At 37.1% G+C, this 19,307-nt stretch overlaps 1 protein-coding gene across 3 annotated transcripts in view; it reads left to right on the top strand.

Moving 5' to 3' along the window:
- The window catches only part of LOC128236736 (synaptotagmin-6-like), a 61,274-nt gene that overhangs the window by 11,323 nt on the left and 30,644 nt on the right, over positions 1-19,307 (top strand). The window contains exon 2 of one of the 3 annotated variants that reach the window (XM_052951816.1): positions 9,871-10,078. In XM_052951816.1, the coding sequence (XP_052807776.1) occupies positions 9,893-10,078 (186 nt within the window). In that variant the 5' untranslated portion in view covers positions 9,871-9,892. Of the gene's footprint in view, positions 1-9,870; positions 10,079-11,239; positions 11,356-17,135; positions 17,978-19,307 lie in introns of those variants that run through there. The other 2 variants (XM_052951817.1, XM_052951818.1) reach the window with 2 other exon arrangements.

Here is a 19,307-nt window from a genome sequence, read left to right as displayed (position 1 = left end):
GCCTCCAGACCATAATACATGTTACAATGCAAATCAAATATAACCAAATGCATATATGTAACTAATAAGAGTTGTGTCTCATGGTTAAGTGTTATCTATAGCTAACATGAGTTAATGAACGTTAAAGCAATGGACTTGATATGGGTAACATTTTCCGATGTCATCATATTATAGAAATGAACAATGTCAGCACAGGTAGCTGACAGAACCACACTAGCTTTAGTTATGAATCACCTTATTTCTCTCAATCCTTACAAATTCCAATAACCGACACTCTATTTCTCCCTACCCAGATAAGTAGATCCAAATATTTGGCCGTGCAGGAAATCCTTATCTTGCCCATGGGGCAGAGATAAAAAAAAGTACCCGTATGGATTGTAGTCTTTTATTATGCATTATTTATTTTCCCCTTCCGAGATGCACTTGCTTGTTTCGTGCATTTAGTAAGCAAATGCCTCCAAATTTACCAAATACTTGTTAATTGTCTTTCCTCAGTGAAAGACCTTGCAAGATTCATCGTTGTATTGCCTCCAAATTTATCACATACTTGTTAATTGTCTTTCCTCAGTGAAAGACCTTGCAAGATTCATCGTTGTATTGCCTAAAAAAATTATGACACTGGAAACACTCGCCTACGTGAATATTAGCTACGGTTTCCTGCCGTAGGTTTCCCGCTATGAAATACAATATTTATATGAAAGCCAGACGAATTTTCATTTAAGACGTCAAAGACGCGGCTGGATAGGTTTAGATGCAGGTTTTTTTTTTATCATAATCCGAATGAAAGTAAACATGAGTTTAAACGTTCTATTACTTGATTGAAATAAGCGACAATTTAGTAGAAATGTTGTAATAGTTTCATTTAGGTTATGCACTACAAATTCATGTTCCTATATATTTCTATATAAACAGGCAACACTTCAGATTGGAAAAAAATGTCATTTCTAGTGTTTTAAGTACATGTATATGACAACCATACATTCCCTTAGAATTCAGTTCAAAACCAGTTGATTTAATTTAAACAATAAAAAGTTAAGTAGCGTTTCTTATAAGAAAATTCACTCTCTTTGAAGTTAATTACCGATAATTTGTCTCGAAATCCATGTTGCATAAAACCGGAAGAAAGCAAAGTTATAGTCCAGCAGAAAATAGTTCATCTCTGAGATTTTCATTTTTTCTCGTAGCAGGTACTGAACTGATTTCTAAGAATAGCATCAATAAATTGCATTTCTCAGACTTAAACTTAAACTTAAATATCAGTCTAAACTAGCATTCCAACTCTTAAATATGGAGAGTGCGTCCTAGACCAAATACGGGTACTTGGCATTGAGTTACCCACATATAAGGTATTTTCAGGTGCTTTCTCGCATAATGTCTGCATGTTTCAGGCAGATAGATGCAGTGTATATGACAACTAGGGGATAACTATACATATGCATTAAAGAATGGCATATTCGAGTTGTCTGCGCTATACCTTACGCTAAGCGATATGCTTGTACCTTTAGACACATATCGTTAAACATACAACAGGTATGCGCGTGAATTTGTAGCGATTTTCAAGCAGTCTTTTGACTTGACAGATTAAAAAAAACACTGCGTCTGACCGGCGACCAGTCACATGGAAAAGGAAGCAAATATTGTTTTTGATTATTGTTAAAGCCGTCTGACTATCATTTCGTTATAAAATATGTTTTACATCAGTGTTTTATCTATTTACGGACATTGGAATGGTTTCTTTATAACACAGTTTAAGAAAAGTTGAAAGAAATTTATTACTTATTACTACTCATAATAAAAAAGTTATCCATAGACACATGTCCATTTGAATGGTAAACATATATCCCTATAGACGCGGCCTTCGTTCCTACACGGCAAGGCTGCTATTGTTTTTTTGTTGTTTTTTTAGTTTGGTACAGGTTTGTTTGCTTTGTTTTTGTCCTTTTTCAACAGAATTTCAGTTATATAAGGACATTGCTGAGCATCGCTGCAGTTAAGTGGTGTGTCATTGCCAGTTTTGTTGTCATTCGTCACACACCTTCCGGAAGCAAAACATATTGATAATTAAATGTGACAATACTGACCTGCTTCAGCATCTCAAAAACATTTCTCTGCCATTCACCAAGAAGTAAAGTTAGGAATAGTTTATATACTGTACAAATGGCAACAGTCCCAGGTTTCAGTCCCAGTTTCAAAGAAAGTCGCATGTTGTCAGGCACCAGCCTATGTCAAAACTCCCAGTATTTAATATTTCCTTTCTATACTAGTAGTATGTTTGCCCTGCTGCTATTTTATTTAAACTATTTTGTTATGATTGCATCTGACAACATGACAAGTGAAAAGGGTTATGCCTTGTCCTGAAGTGGTGGGTGGGGTATATTGAATTTAGACGGCATTCAATCTTATGTTTGGGAAAACTTATACTATTATCCAGAGACATTTTGTTCCATTGTATATACCTTACCCGAAAAGAGCGGAAAGTCGGAGAATTTCCCGATAAATTGTACGACAGGAATATCGTACAGCTGTTCTCCATACAAACGGGTCCATGGCCCCTTGTCGGATGTTGACATGTCAATCTCGGATACAGATCCCGGCTCGAACAAAAACATTATCTCTACATCTTCGAAACTCATCTTGGGTTAATGAGCTTAAAATCCCGACGTTCTGGAGTGTATTTTTTCGCAAGTCGCACCCAAAAAACAGTAGGGTCGGCGATATTTTCCAGGTAGGGTCGGGTGACCCGAACCACACAATTTATTTTTTAGGCCTAAACAAAATAACTTTATTGGTTGAAATTCATCCGGTATATTGCGTGGCAAGGACTGATGTCCGTTTTGTATATTCATGTAGAGTGTTCTTATATAACACAGCATAACACTATAATCAAGGGAAGTAATAAAACAAGGTTTAACCGTCTTTTTTAATCTGTTTATGGGACAGAAAAATAATTTCATGTACAAGATAGATACATGAACTGCTTACGTTAATATATGTTTGGGACTAAAGAATAAGTTTTCATTTTGAGTTTTATCTCAGAGTACACATTTCCACAGCGTAATATTTTCCCACTGCTGTACTGCCATACTGCTAGACTGCTAGCTTCACATCCATATATAAGCTTGTCTCATTTGTTTAGATAACTTGGTATATATATGAGTGAGTCATCCACTTTCCCCTTGGAATCGAGAATGCCTCTTGTTATATGCACTCGCTTGCTTTGTGTATAATTTTGGAGAGCATCGTCAAAATTAGATATAATTGCAGTATTGCCTCGGTGAAAGCCCTTTCCACGTTCATTTCAAATTTGCTATGAGAATGTAAGTCGCTTGAAGCAAGTATACTGTTCCCTAGCCTTCACAATTACTCATGTAAGTCTCACGTTGTGACTGAATCCTTTTGTAAACACGACTCTCTTGATAAGTTCTTACTTAAGCATGCAGTCACGTAGAGTTTTCAACTTTTATTAAAGAAGGATGGTAATATGGACGAAATTGAACGCCTGATCACCGTGTGTAAATCTGTATATAAACCGTTTTGTTTCTGTGAAGCTGAGTTCAGACAAATATTTTCTGTATTAGAAGCTTTTCTTATTAAAATGAAAATGAATGTATTGTTACGAACCATCAGCTGGTGCTTGGTGTAATAAAGGAAGATATTCTCCGGAAATTGGTTTTCACATGGCCCACACTATTAACGGCATTGTTCACTGGAACTCATGTAGGCTTTTATACCGATTTAATACAATCCGTACAGAGAATGAAGGTGTTATTACGTCCGACTAGGGTATTGTTAGCTAAATATGATATTGTAGGACAAGATGAGGACGATTTCTGTTTGCCTTAGAGGACGCATTTGTATTACAAGTATTTTTAAGCGAGATAGAAAAAATGCACAAACGTTGCATCGCCTAAGTTTTCGAAAACAAACACGACAAGAACACGAAGATCAAGTGTAAGCTCTGACATCTTCTAGAGTTTCATCATCTAAAATCATTGTAGCGCAAATGGGAACTTTAAGATGATGCTCAGATTAATTTTAAATATACATGCAGTAAGTGTAGCATTTAAGATAATCGGGGACAATTGAATTGAGAAGTATTAACAGCATGTTAAAAGGATTTTATGACATATGTTATAACAATCGGAAGTTGTCAGTTTAAAGTAACATTTTATTTAGAAACTCTTTTGTCAAAGTGTCTGTTGCTTATATGTATTCTCAGAAAGTTCAAGAACGTAATAAAGTAGCTCCACTTTTCTCATACGTAAATATCCAGCTTTGAGTTTGGTTTAAAGGTCATCCTCTCTGTAATACATGGTATTCAAAACAATTAATGAGGCAGGTCAGCCACAGCCCGGCACCGATTGGATTGATAAGAAGACAAATAATAAATGCTTACTATCTTATAATTTAGCGCGAAATGCCTCTGTAACAGTCAGCGCATATGCACGAGTTTTGAGGTAACCCTCTTAAGAAAACCCTAAAAATACTTACTTGAAATATGAGAATTGTAATCTGCTAAAAGGAGTTTTGGCTCTATTTTATTAATTGTGATTCTCTCTGGCGATCTCATTGGTGGAGGCATGGGCCTGAAAAATTAGAGAAATAATAATTTAATATATATTTAAAATTTTAGCTTTACAGCGGTCTTTCAGTCTATGAATTTCTACAATTTAAACAAAGTTTTGTTTGATGGTGGTCCTATATCTCTTGCCGAGTTCTATATAATAACTAAAGTAAAAAATAAGAACTAAAACTAAGTAGGAAAATGATTGCATTAGTCGTGCTAGTGGACCGTTTGTTAATGTAAGGCAATGTTTCACATACGTTTCAGACAATAAGACAATTTTCAGATCCATGTTCAATGTTTGATAGAAACAATTCAAATGTGCCAACTAGCAAGACGATAAACTGTTGACAACATTTTTTTTACATTAAAATTGACACAAAAACAGTAAACCCACAAATGTCCACGGTAAACAAGTTCAAAGACTAGGAAGAGAATCTTTAGAGTTTGATTAATTATATTTCTATATTTCCTGTGTTTAGACAAGACGACTGATGATGTTTAATTTATATCGAAAGCTTTATATATGGGGTCAAATTGTTGGGCATTATTCAACAAAGATAATCATTAATTTACATCAAAATTGATTATCTGGGATTTGGGCAGTACGGTTATAATTAAGTTCTTTTTCTGAACATGACTACGTTAAATAAGTTCCGCTCGACAAGCCAAGTTTGTAGACGAATTATATTTTGCTTGGAAATTAGTGGTGTTACATAGCGCACATACTTCGTAAATGTTTCTTTATACAATGCAGCCATATATGAAAAGCAGTCAGGTGTCATAGCAGAGAGTAATCAAAGTAAACCGCTGAAAATCGAGTCAAAGGCTCGGTTATTTTAATACAGCGACTAAAAATGTTAATTTTTCAATTTTGAAAGTTAGATTTAATAGAACTCTAAAAACTGAACAGTAGCATACGTTAAAAGGAAGGGAGCGAGAACAAACTCCCATGAGTAATCTTTCCTGATACATTTAAAATGTTCTAAGTTGATGAGTTCCTTAATTCAATCATGGAGTAGCTTGTTCTTTTACAGACGGCAACGGCTTTTAAATCTTGGTTGAGGATCATTTAAGAGGATAAAATCGGGTTATCCGTTTTTAAGAAGATTTCAAAGTTTATCGGGGAAACCAGTGATGCTGTTGTTCCTGTTGGGTGCATGTTTTTACATTATGCCTGTTCCAAAAGAAACAACCTGTAATAATAGTTCAAAACTGACTGATTGACCAAAATGTATGTATACTTCAACAACAACAACAGTCGTGGTTATTACGTATGAAAACACACAGACTTGACAAAAATAATATATTTTCGGTGTTGCAGAAACGGTACCCGGGTATAGATCCTTAAGATGCCGGGTGATTATACCGGTTCCCAGCCCATTTCTTCCCCCCTGTTAATAATAAAACTAAATAAAATAAAAATGAAACCAGACTTTCGGTTTCCGCCAAGTTTAAAGACATACATTTGGAACCGTTACCATGGTAATCATGTTTCGGGGGGGGGGGGGGCGTTTCATCAAGAATTCTTAGAGCGATTGAGAGTTTCAACAGTAGTAATGTACTGCTCCAAGATACACACGTGATCATAGATGCCTTGTGTATTCGGCCTCTGACGGCATACCATACTATGTACCGCTCTTCGAAGATGAATTATCCATATGCTGAATTACTAAAATGAAAAGTAGTTGTCTAACCAATACATCTTGGTGACAACGGGCGAATCAATTGGCTCACGTCGAACTTACTTCAGACGACGTTATTAAAAAAACAACATTTTACTTCATGTTTTTCGATGAAATATGGTGTTTTATCAGTGAAATAACAAGGAGTAAAAGTACGATATTAAAATACGTTGTATATAATTAAATAAAGTTATATTTGCAATTAAACTTAACTCAACGTTTATAAGAAAAATCATAATCTTGATTTGCAAACGTTTTCTGAAGCTTGAACCTAAAGGACCATGTACTCGATTTTTATCATTTCTTTCTCGTTAATCTGAATGACTGCATCTTAACCTTACCCTAAGCACGGTCAACAGCTACTTTAATAGCCATATATAACAATATGTTGTACACGGGCTTGGCAAGTTATGTTTTGGTGCAATCAACATTGGTCCAAAGCTGACCGTACTATTACTTAAAACGAGAGGCATTGACTGCCTTTATTCATCATCCGATTCCTTTCAAATCCAGATATAGCCCACACATAGAGTATTTGCAGATATCAAATCAAGCAACACATTAGAACAGTGCCGAGAACAATTTTGTGAAACATTGCATGATCAGAATAATAAAAGATTGACCTTTACAAACGCTATATGTTCAAGGTCATAACATATTACTTTTCTGGGTATATCACTTGTTTGTGTTTTGGTTCAGATGTACCAATGAGCTTTTACAGTGAGATTGTGTTGATTGAAATCCTTTGGGGAAGGTGACTCATTGATGTGCAAAACGGTCATTACCATACGTAAAACTTTCTTCGTCGTTCAGAATCGTGACATAGCATTAACTTCAAGGCTCTCTTCTCAATTCTGTCTTCACTATTATTTTGTGCAAAATTTACATGTTTTCATTCAATGCATAACATATTTAGTTGTTGTTGAACTTGAGTATGCTCAACATTTGTTGAACTGTAATAATTGTAAATATTGTTTCGAAATAAATATTGTTTAAACCGGTACTATCTACCCAAATATCTACACAATAATTGTCAGTTTTCAATTGCTAAAGCTTAATAGCAATATAAACAAACATGATTCGATAGAAAGATGTTATCATCATGTGTTGTTGCCTGCTTTTTAAAGATGCAAATATAATCCATTTAAAATTAGAGATGAATAATTTATTAGTAATTGATTTGTATTTCTCTCAAACAAAATTGTTGAATGTAAAAATGATCACCACAATAACAGCAAACACTGAAGACGGTAATAGGCACTTTCATGAAATGGAAATAGCCAGATTCCATGCTACAGGTATATATGTTTTTGCTTTGAATTTATTGTATACAGATTCACCGACTTCCGATTCTTGTGTAACGGTCCGTTGTAGGCGGCGGGTGTGCGTTCATAGTATAACATTCCGTTATAGACAGAAGTACATTCATGTTCTTGTTTAGCAAAGCCCGGGCTCCGTGTGGATTTTAAATATATTATAAGTAAGGACCAGTCGGCCTCTTCGGGGTTGAGCATACATTTCTCTGAAGGGATCTCTTGACCTTGTTAAGATACTCTTAAATACCACTAAAGAGGTGAAACACTTCTAAATAGTCAAACATCATGGAACCGGTAACTTGGAATGATTTATACATTTATCGGAGTGGTCAAATGATGACCAGTAAACATTGCTCACATGTCATCTGAAATCATTTTGAAATTGGGCCATCGATTTTCTGCCAAACATATTTAAATGATGAACTGATACTAGAGATCTACTTTAAGGAAAGCTCTGAAGGATGACCTCCAATCTATGTATGGGACGCCACTTGTGATAAACAATAGCTGATGACGAACACACCGTGATAGTATCTCGCTGAGATCTTATCTCATGCTGGCAGTATTTTGGAAAAAAAAGTCGACGGATTGTTCGCAAACTGTTATTACCCTTATTACATTAAAGTTATCCCATAAGTACCATTGCCGATTTGTTACGGGACTTTGTCCTCGGGGTATGTAAAAAACTATCAGCATTGTGGAAAACATGAAGTTTATTTGATATAGAACCAAACACTCATATAACCTCATTAGTTCCTCCCGGCCCTGAATGGCCATTACGGCCAACTGTGTTGTCTTTTGTGCGGGTTGGTCGTTAAAGGCCGGAACCATACACGGAAATACGACCTTAAGCTGCCCAGCTATATATTGCACCATACTTTGGCATAATCTCGAGCCGACGCAAATCTCATTGATCTCGATGATGGCATCCGTCCATAGCTACCGTATAATATATGGCTGAAACTGGAGACACGAAATTGAAATAGGAACCGGAGATGCTTTGTTTTCCCCATTGTAATTAACCACACATAGACAACACATAGAGCATTCGCTGACTTGAAATCAAACCACTTGTACAATGCCGAGAAATTTGAGAAACGTCTAATGCCTTTATCTGAATTTTCTAATTTTATTTTTAATTAATAAGCATTTTTCTGTATGTTAAACTTCGTATATATTTTACGAGGACTGGGATTGGCATTGTACATTTCAAGGGAACGAATATTGTAGGCGGAGTAGATCAGGTTTTAATAGACTATTGTATCTTGTCACGTCCCAATCCTTTCTGCTCGATGTTTAATTTCCTTACATTTGCCTCTGAAATTGTTGATTTAGGTTATGATTATACTGAGAAATAAGCTCGGCAAATATTTTTTGAAATTCGGAGTTATATACTGTGTATCACGTTTGTGCAAAATGGGGATTGACGGGATTAGGTCAAGTCAAGTCAAGTCAAGAAATTTATTAAGTAATCAAAGGCGACCGGCCCAAAATACGTGACATACATAATAAAACAAATAATATACGAGTTGTGTCAAGAAAAGGAATTTAAGCATATATCCAAACATGAGTATATCCTTTTAATTTTTAATTTCTAAAGGAAGATGATATACATAGAAAGACAACTTACTTAGAGTCTCATAATTAGTTGTTTTCATAAGGCTATAAAAGTCATTTAATTCTATACCAGCAGAGTACCAATTAAACAAATATTGTCTTCTTATATTGTCATACAGATTAGGATAGTGCGATGATATTTTTGTTAAGATTATTTTGGTATTCGTGTATCAGTTTGCTATGCCCAAATATCTTGACGGCATATTTGTATTGAAACGGGTTTCGCCGCATTGTCTGGTTTTATTTTAAGATCTCGGTATCAACACTACCATGTGCAGACTCCGGAGCTCTGTCCAGCTTATGAAGACAAATGAAGGATGTACACTCTCTGAAACTAATAGGCTTAATATCTGACTGCTATCTTAATTAATGTTATCATTATCACTATTTTTGGTCGTTTTTGTTTTATTATGTAAAAGAAATGGTGCGTTTAAAGGACGAAAGAGTAATATTTAATTTTCCTTTGGCTTCAGGTACGTCACATGGAGTAATGGGTATTTTCAATCCTGTTACTGTGCCCACTCTGAATAAGTGTGTTCTTAAAACAACGCCTAGAGAACAAAATGAGACGAAATTAGTACCATTGTTGAACGTTTTTGTTTTTTTTTATTTGTGATATACAGAAATATTGATAATCTTAAAAATTGTTCACGTGACTCCTAATGCATGTGATCTTGTTTGGTTGCAGACGGGGGCGGTGCGCAGCCAGGATGCTCCACCCGGCGGTACCTGCCGTCATATGCGCTGTGGTTACTGTCGGGATCCTCATCACGTCCCTCCTCCTTTGCCGCCATCTGCGACGCCGGCGTCACCAGATGTGCATCGGCAACTGCGGCTATGATGCCATCGGCGACTGCAAGCCACCCTCGCTCGTATCCGTTTCCTCCGTTTCCCAGGTGAGCACGTGTCCGTCTCGTGAGTTCCCCAAAGGTCAGAGTAACCATACCATATAGGTTATTAATGGTATACAGGTGGAAGCTTTTTTCATTAAAGTTTACCCATAAATTAAGGGACGTATAATCTACGTAATTCATTATTTAGATAAAAAAAAAACTCGTAACCGGATAATGCACCAGTCAATTGTAACCACGGCACCCCAGGTCCGGGGGTATACCGGGCATAGCCGGGGAAATGGGTCGTATTTTTACCTTACAGGTGGCCTCGCAGTGCCGGGTGAATGCGGTGGTTTTGTCTTGGCGCAAAAAAATAGCGGGGAATGGTCCTTACCTAGGGTAACTGAGGTGTGGGGGCATTTGGCGGGGATTTTACCTGAAGTTCGTCCCCGCAGGTCGGAGATTTTGCCCGGGCTTGGCTGGACCGAAAGTCAAAGTCCCCGCTATTCCCCGGACTGGGGAGGTGGGGGTCGGTTACAATTGACTGGTGCATAGGCGACACATGCCACATTACGTCAGCGGTATTGAAGAGTGACCGTCCGAAGTAATCGAACAGAAATCGTTAAGAAAAGTTATTTGTTCGGAAACTGCCTTACATACTGCGCGCCTTCAACAGCACCAAGGAAAATAACTCATTCTTCTAGTAGTTAATTCGTGCAATGGGTTATTTCCAATAGTATCCCCCAGTTCGGTGTGGCCGGGATTCCGTCCATCGGGACAGCTGTTGCGGGTAATATTCAATCGCTATATAGCAACAAATAAAAAGTAGAAGTTTACGATTGTAACATCATACAATTAGCTCGAAAAATAAAATGATTATGTTGTGATCTTATATAAGAAGGATTTTGAAGACAAAATCTAGTGTTGCTTAAGCAAAAAATGTCCTTTCAAGTAATCGCAACGTCAGACGAATATGCGAAATTCGCGGATAACGTAACGCCTGATATGTTTATGTATTGATATATGATATAAGATGCAAGCAATTCCCCCTGGTGTCTAAAGGTAATAAAACGCGGTGTTTCTTGTTGTGAAGATAAACGGCAATCCGACGTGTCTATAGAACATGTTTTCCTGCATCTGTATACGTTGTAGCCAGTTATTTTGTCAAGTGAGCGAAGACAGTTGTGTTTTAGGGAATTTTACCGAAAGTGATGGTCACAAGGAGTAAAGTGTAACGAATGGGTTTGTGTTTGGCCCGGCTCTTTTTCCGGGAGGCTGGTGGGCTGCACGGGATCCGCACCCGTCGCGTCGGTCACCGGGCCGTCAGCTACATCACGCCGGTAATCATTTCTCATTGTTTCTAAACTTTATTGATTAAGCGAAAGGTATATTCATGTTTTACAATGTTTATATATAGTGCATAAAACCTTTATTTGCACTGAATTGGCACAAAAGGGTCATTTTGACGTATAGAATCCGACGTTAATAAAATCCAACCTACTTGCCAAATGGTTTGGGGATGTACATCATAGTTTCTGTAAATATTTCAGTTGTGGAGAGTGAAAAAATTCTATTTTAAGGTTTTTTTTGGCAATTAATGTTTAGATGAAAACAAAACACTCTCTATGATTGTACAAACCTCAAATTGACAATATACTGATTATTAATGCACCAGTCAATTGTAACCACGGCCCCTCAGGTCCGGGGTTATACCGGGGATAGCAGGGGAAATGGGCCGTGTTTTTACCTTCAAGATGGCCCCGCAGTGCCGGGTGAATGCGGTGGTTTTATCTTTTCGCCCAAAATTGCGGGGAATGGGCTTTACCTAGGATCCCTGGGGTGCGGGGGCATTTGGCGGGGATTTTACCAGCAGTTCGTCTCCGCAGGGTGGGTATTTTACCCGGGCTTGGCTGGACCGAAAGTCAAAGTCCCCGCCTTTCCCCGGACCTGGGGGGCCTTGGTTACAATTGACTGGTGCATAACAGGAAGTACATGTCCATAGAGCTATATTTTCCGTTTTATGAGGCACACAATGCCAGATAAGAAATCCAATGAAGATTGCAGAAAGGCAATTATGTACTAGGCTAAATTATTAAGAATGGCAACTTTCGCCGGTCCACCTGCTGCAACTCATCCGACCACACACTCCCTGTGTCAGATTTTGCGTTTTAACAATCTGCCAATGCGGTTGTATTCTAAGTCAGTTAGATGACAGGAAATAAAATCTTAATGATTAAGAATCTATGCTTCGCTTAGTCCGCCCGTTCTTTATCATTAAGAATTTACTTTATGTCATCTAACTATTATATAAACTGTTTTTCCCTGCAAACTTAGAAAACGACGGTACTATGATTATATAATTACGTATTTCATTTTGGCATGTAGAAATGATGGAGCTAGTATCACGCCAAATAGTGAATAAACTACGTATTGTGTTGTTCACATTAAAGTGACACTCTTATTAAAAATCGATACTTACACAATTATAACAAACATACATTTTGAGCGATAAACCTTTAACTACTTACTAAATAGTGCATTTGCATGGAAAATATTGATAACTGATAACAAGATTGTAGCCGTATATTTAAAGCTGAAAACGTGAAAATATAAAATGATTGGTGAATGCTAAAAGATTTACTGTGATCTACTATAGTCTCATAAGGCAGAAGAAATACCGTGTTTTATGCACATTTCTTTCAAATTAAACTCGGTATCCTTCATAAGAACCATTGTTTTATTAATTATTTTTTTTGGAATATTAAAACAATAGTACTAATTGTGGTAAATCTTATGTGGGAATAAGAGTGCATCTTAAATATTTACACCAGTGCGCATGTTTATTACAAACGCACGATTTCGGAATAATTCAATCGACAAGATGTTGGCTAGAACGCCCTGGCTCTCCGATCAATGGTTCTTAAGTACCCCCAGCCACATGGTCTCGGGGAGAGGGTGCCGGCCGCTTGTCCGTCAGGAATTAAAAAAACTTTCATGAAGTCTGTTTGCCTTTGTACGGTGTTACACACTCAAGTTTCGTCTTGGTCTGATTATTGATGTACATTGATTATTCCCTTTAACAAATGCAATACACTTGCATTTGTCCTTCCGAAGATTTTGTTATAAACAAACAGGCATAGATAATTGAATCTTACACGTGTAACTGAAGATACGTCTTTTACGGGTCAGTTACTCATTTATTCCCCTTTAATATATAAAACAAGGCTTAAAGGTGCACATCATAGGTTGATGCAAACTATATTATATTGCAATCTTCAATGGGAAAATGACTATAGATACATTTTATGAATATAAGGAAAAGGATGTCTCAATGAAAATATCAATTCTCATTTAAACTTGAAATTTACCCTGTTGATGCGTGTAAAAATTCGCTAAACGGCATATAATATGAATAAGCCTAATGGTAAAAACGAAAAATTTAAAAAAAGTTATACACAAAAGTGTTTTATGTTGGCTTGTCGCCGTTCATACGCGTTCGAAATGCCAGAAATATTTACATTTTGTGAAACGAAATATATAAATATATACACGTTGTGCAAATAAATAATAATCATGGTAGAATACACGAGCAGATTGTGAATAATATTTCATGTATTTTTTACTATATTATAAGAGCCGAATCACGAAATTAACTGACTAATTTAAATTTAAGTGATATGAAATGTATCGCTGATAACGAAAAGCACCAGTCAAAAGCCGAAGATGGCTGAGAATTTTATTACGATTGAGAGGTTGTGAAAAATGTAGTCCGCTTGCTATTTTGTAATGTGATAAATCCGTCATAGTCCGTATATTTCCGAGTTTATTCAGAATGTTTCTAAAATAAGAAGAACCTCACCAGACCGAGCTTGAGTTTGTACGAGTTGTCTCGCTTGGTAATTGAAATTATGTATGTTGTTGCACAAAATGACCTATATATAAATATGTAAATTGGTCATTACGCATGCGCATTCAACATCACTTGACTATGACCAGGCGAGAATTTGCGGATTTTATGACAGTTTTTGTATTTTTTTAATCAGAGGTCACCAATTTTAAATGAATGTTTTATTTTTCTTGAGCACTCTAGGAAAAATCACACATATTACAAAATAACAGTTACAATGAAAGAAGTGAAGAAGAAAATAATGTGACAATTGCCTGTTACTCGTTCCGCCGGATACTGCTCTTAAACTTGTTATAAGTATTATTATAAGTATATTATTATAATATTAAACATTTATCTTGTTATGTAACTTAAACACATACAGTATTGGAACTTATACACACGTCTACGGTTTACTACGTTATAGGTCTCCTGCCCAGGACACACAAATATGGATGCACATTTATTTGCAGCGTGTACTTTTATAGTGCAATGTTGTAAGGGCAAGTTTCGTCTACGTCGATAGAACTTGAGTTATGGCCCTTGAATGAAATTTGCGCAGTCACGCCAAACATTTCACACTGTTGAACTCTCGATCATATTAGTGGCACTTCCATTTCCTTGAATATCAGTTTTAACGCAGTCTGGCTGTTCAAGTCTTATGGTTTTGTCACGTGATACATCCATTTCTGGCTTCTTTTTCTATGTTTCCGAATTTAATTTGTTCAGAATATACTCATGGATATGGTCAGAGCAAACATCGTCACTAGTCAAGGAAATTCTTACTCCAATTGCAGATAGTAGTCATCATAACGTATTTATTAGCTATAGCATATATGAGTTGTTTAGTAAACGTTCTGTAAATGTGATTAGTTATTGGCTTAAAATAGAAAATATGCAAACCGTAAAATATGTCACAATTGTATATGATAAAATGTATTTAGAAGTAGATAGAAATCCAAATAATAGATCATGGATGTATATGTTAAGAGAATTATTACAGAGGCTAGGATTCGATGATGTATGGTTAAACCAATGAGTTGGGGATATATCTTTATTTCTGAATGTTTTAAAGCAAAAAGTTACTGATATTTTTGTACAAAGTTGGAGCTCAGAATTAACAGAGTCTACCAGAGCTAGAACCTATGTACTTTTTGCAGATTTCAACATAACAATGTATTTAAAGGATGTTAACATTGATAAGTATAGAATTGCATTGTCAAGATTAAGGATGTCTGCACACAGATTACAGGTAGAGGCTGGTAGATGGCATAAACCAGCTGCTATGCCTTATTCGGAAAGAAAATGTCATTTATGTGATTTACTAGAAGATGAATATCATTTTGTTCTTGAATGTAAATTGTATACTGATATAAGAAAAGCTTACATAGATAAATATTATTATGCAAGACCTAAAATGCTTAAATTTATAAAACTATTCACCTCTCAAAATACTAATGCAAATAGAAAATTATCTATGTTTGTATTCAAAGCTTTCGAGTTGAGAAATGCCTACTATAGTTACTACAGATAATATTTGGTTATTCCTTTCGCTGTGTTTATGTTGTTCTATGGAACTGTGATTGCTAAACCATTTTTTAACTGTATGATTGGAAGATTGAGTGACCATTGACTATGTTATAAACATTAACGTATTTTATTGAGTGTGTACGCATGGGTGTATTGCTTATTATATTCTGAAATAAACTCTAAACTCTATGAAACAATAACTTGACAACTTAACACCCAATACCTTTCACCCAATTCATATCAATATCAATGTAAATACTCTTTTTTAAATATATTACATTTTGCGGAGTTTCGCTTATATGGTCTTGGTTGTTTTGTTCATCGAGTTGGGGATATAAATTTACGGTTTTTTTTTAAATATTTCATAGCTTCTATCAAAGGCTTTCTAGATTTAAATGTTAAAAGTTATTCGTCTCTAGGGATAAAACTAGCGACTACTAGATTGAAAACATCAAAAACAGATTTATTTAAACACGATTGAATCTGTTATAACTGTGTCCGACTTAAATTGAAATTGAAGAAATGATGTCTGCCAATAACGTATGCACTGCATATCTTCTGTCTGTTGTGTTCACGTTTAGTATTACACAACAAGACTGATGTATCTCAACGACGTCCGTGACCGACAACTCGGTAATGCTATTCATTATTGTCGCTGTTTTCAATGCAGAGAAACGTGTGATCTTCATAGACGTCGTGGGCGTCCAGAAGAACGAAATTAAAAGCAATTTTGATGTAAAGTATGTCGAATTTGTATTGTGATCGGGGATGGAGATCGATCTAGATCTGGCCATTTGCCCAAACATTGGAACTTTGTTAAAATTTCGTTCATGATAAAGTTTGTTATTCAGACTAATGTTTAGTCCGAATAGAAGGGAGACATTTGGAAAGTTCAATGCTTATTTAGATGCACTCAGTATTTCTTTTACGCCTTTTCTTTTCTAGATTGCAAATTTTTCCGAGTTCTGGTTAGTTAAAGTGTACTAAATGCGTGTTCTGTCCTTTGTCTTTTCAAGGACATTGCCAATGAGATTATAGGTCACTAATTCTAATACACACACTATCCAACATTAGTGAATAGCTAGAATTTAAGACTTCGACACGAAGAAACAACACTATGTAGATAGACGCCGAGTCATATCATTATGAATTAGTAGGAGGTCTATATGCTAGGAGGGTAGAAATGGCAACATTTGTTATCTTTCGTCTATTCCCAAGTCGCATTCGGGCTGCGATTACCCGCGGTCATTGTTTTTCCTGCGGATAGCAGACTGCTAGCACGACTGGTCGCAATACCTTGGGGGATTTGTCAAGAATACTTTTGTTTGCCAATGACCAGTCGCACGACAAGTTAGGATTGTACAAATAAAACTTTCATCAGACAATCAAAGTCGTGCGAACGTTGGAAGTCCTATATTGAATCAACAACGACAACGTATGAGATCGCATATCTTTAGAAAATTAATTCACAATATGGGTGGATCTGGATATTTGCATCTGATCAAGCAGGACGTGTCATCTCTGGTCATCGGTAAATGATAAATTATGGTAGCGGCTGCAGTGGTCTTGGTTTCCTGAGCGTTTTCATGTAAAGGACGCCTGTAGCCTTGACAGACATACAGCGTCCATTGGATAATTCTCCTGGTCTATACTCGCCTGTGAAATATGGCCGGTAATAATGTCGAGGCAATTATCGGAGCATATTACAGGGCAGTGTTTACAAGCTGGGGCGTAAAGATGTCGTAATGGATAACAACTGATGCACGAAAATGCAATTTAGGAGAGGAATTGACATGTTCTACTTATGTCGCCCTTCCAACACCGACCATCGCGCTAATAGCTGGCCACAATCTGAGCGGCAGCTAAGACACGTCTAATCAAAACAGTCTTTATATGGAATTATTGGTCCTAGTTTTCATCAACACGAAAGTGAAGTAAACGTATCATTATATGTGGAGCTACTGCTGCACAAACCTGAGTGTTTATGTATACTCTGAAGTTTAAGGATACAGTGACGGTACACCTCTCGAAGGGATTTACTGGATTTCATCCACATTATGGTCATAGAGCTTGATGTTCAAGTTGGATTGTCTGTTGCCTTAGACTCTAAATCTAATTAATGGATTACGTGCGTGTCACGTGACAGCGACAATTTGTGTTCGTGACACTAATTCTGGTTTTGCACGTCTGCCACTTAGAGGAACCACAATGGTGTTAAATTGGAAATCTCATTTAACTGAAGAATTACCACACCAGACACATTCTAATGAATTTAAATTTCAAAGTTCAAGCTTTGATATATGTTTTGAAACAAACTTCAATTAAGTAAGAGACTGTGAAAGGGGTTTTAAATATAAGTGTCTTAAGCTTCTTAGATATAAGCTTTCCTGAAGTAGTGAGCGCCTAGTGCCTCAACTGAATTTCTGGCCCTAGGGAGAATCTCCAACCCCTACAAACCCGACCCCCTTGCGGCCATGGAATTGGCGTCAACGTTGGACAAGCTGAAGCGGAAGTGCCTGCGGCGTGCACACACGGAAGTCCAAAGCGTATGTATCCACTTCCGGCCGCATGTCACGGTTTCTACCGAATGCGATTTGATTTAATCTTTCGCATTTGATTCGATCTATTTTTCTTGGCACTAAATACGAGTCAGAATTCATATTTAAGCTCGTTAAGCTACTGGATGTTGTTTACGCTATGAGGTTGTTTAATATGTTTAACATTTATTGTATTATAACACACGTGTGATTTGTATGTTATTTTGTATTGTTATTCGTTTTTTCATGCAATGTTCTTGCAGTGAAAACCACGGGATTTATCCATTGGCGACACCTGTTGTTTTCCCTTTCTTAATAATATTTTGTATGGATTTATTCCATTTCGTAGGATATATATGTGCTAGATCCATTAATCATGAAATACATTTTAAAGATCGGTTCAAACTCTCATTGGTGAACAATTCTCCATCGGTAATTACCAACATAGTCTGTCCGTTACGCTGTAAATACGGTGGCAGTATATGTCAGTGGCCTATGCTTGGGCTGTTCTACGGTAGCAATGTATGTCCAGGGCTGTCAGTGACCTATGGTTGTGCTGTTTCTGCGGTAACAATGTATGTCCAGGGCTGTCAGTGGTCTATGGTTGTGCTGTTTATGCGGTAACAATGTATGTCCAGGGCTGTCAGTGGCGTATGGTTGTGCTGTTTCTGCGGTAACAATGTATGTCCAGGGCTGTCAGTGGTCTATGGTTGTGCTGTTTCTGCGGTAACAATGTATGTCCAGGGCTGTCAGTGGTCTATGGTTGTGCTGTTTCTGCGGTAACAATGTATGTCCAGGGCTGTTAGTGGCCTATGGCTGTGCTGTATTTACGATGGCAGCGTATATCCAGCGCTGTCATTGGCCTATGGTTGTGCTGTTTCTACGGTTGCAGTGTATGTCAAGGGCTGTCAGTGTATGTCCAGGACAGCCTGTGGCCTATAGTTATGCTGCTATTACGGTAGCAGTGTATGTCCAGGGATGTCCGTCGTCTCTGGTTTAGCTATTATTACTGTATGTCCAAGGCTGTCCGTGTATGCCAGGGCTTTCCGTCGCCTCTAGTTGTGCTGTTATTACGGTAGCAGTGTATGTCCAAGGCTGTCAGTGTATGTCCAGGGCTTTCCGTCGCCTCTGGTTGTGCTGTTATTACGGTAACAGTGTATGTCCAAGGCTGTCAGTGACCTCTTGTTGTGCTGTTATTACGGTAGCAGTGTATGTCCAAGGCTGTAAGTGACCTCTTGTCGTGCTGTTATTACGGTAGCAGTGTATGTCCAAGGCTGTCAGTGTATGTCCAGGGCTTTCCATCGCCTCTGGTTGTGCTGTTATTACGGTTACAGTGTAT

This window comes from Mya arenaria, chromosome 6, assembly GCF_026914265.1.
Source record: "Mya arenaria isolate MELC-2E11 chromosome 6, ASM2691426v1".
Classification (NCBI taxonomy): Eukaryota; Metazoa; Mollusca; class Bivalvia; order Myida; family Myidae; genus Mya; species Mya arenaria.
The sequence above is the reverse complement of the archived record's forward strand: the minus strand, read 5'-3'. Positions and strand labels throughout refer to the sequence as shown.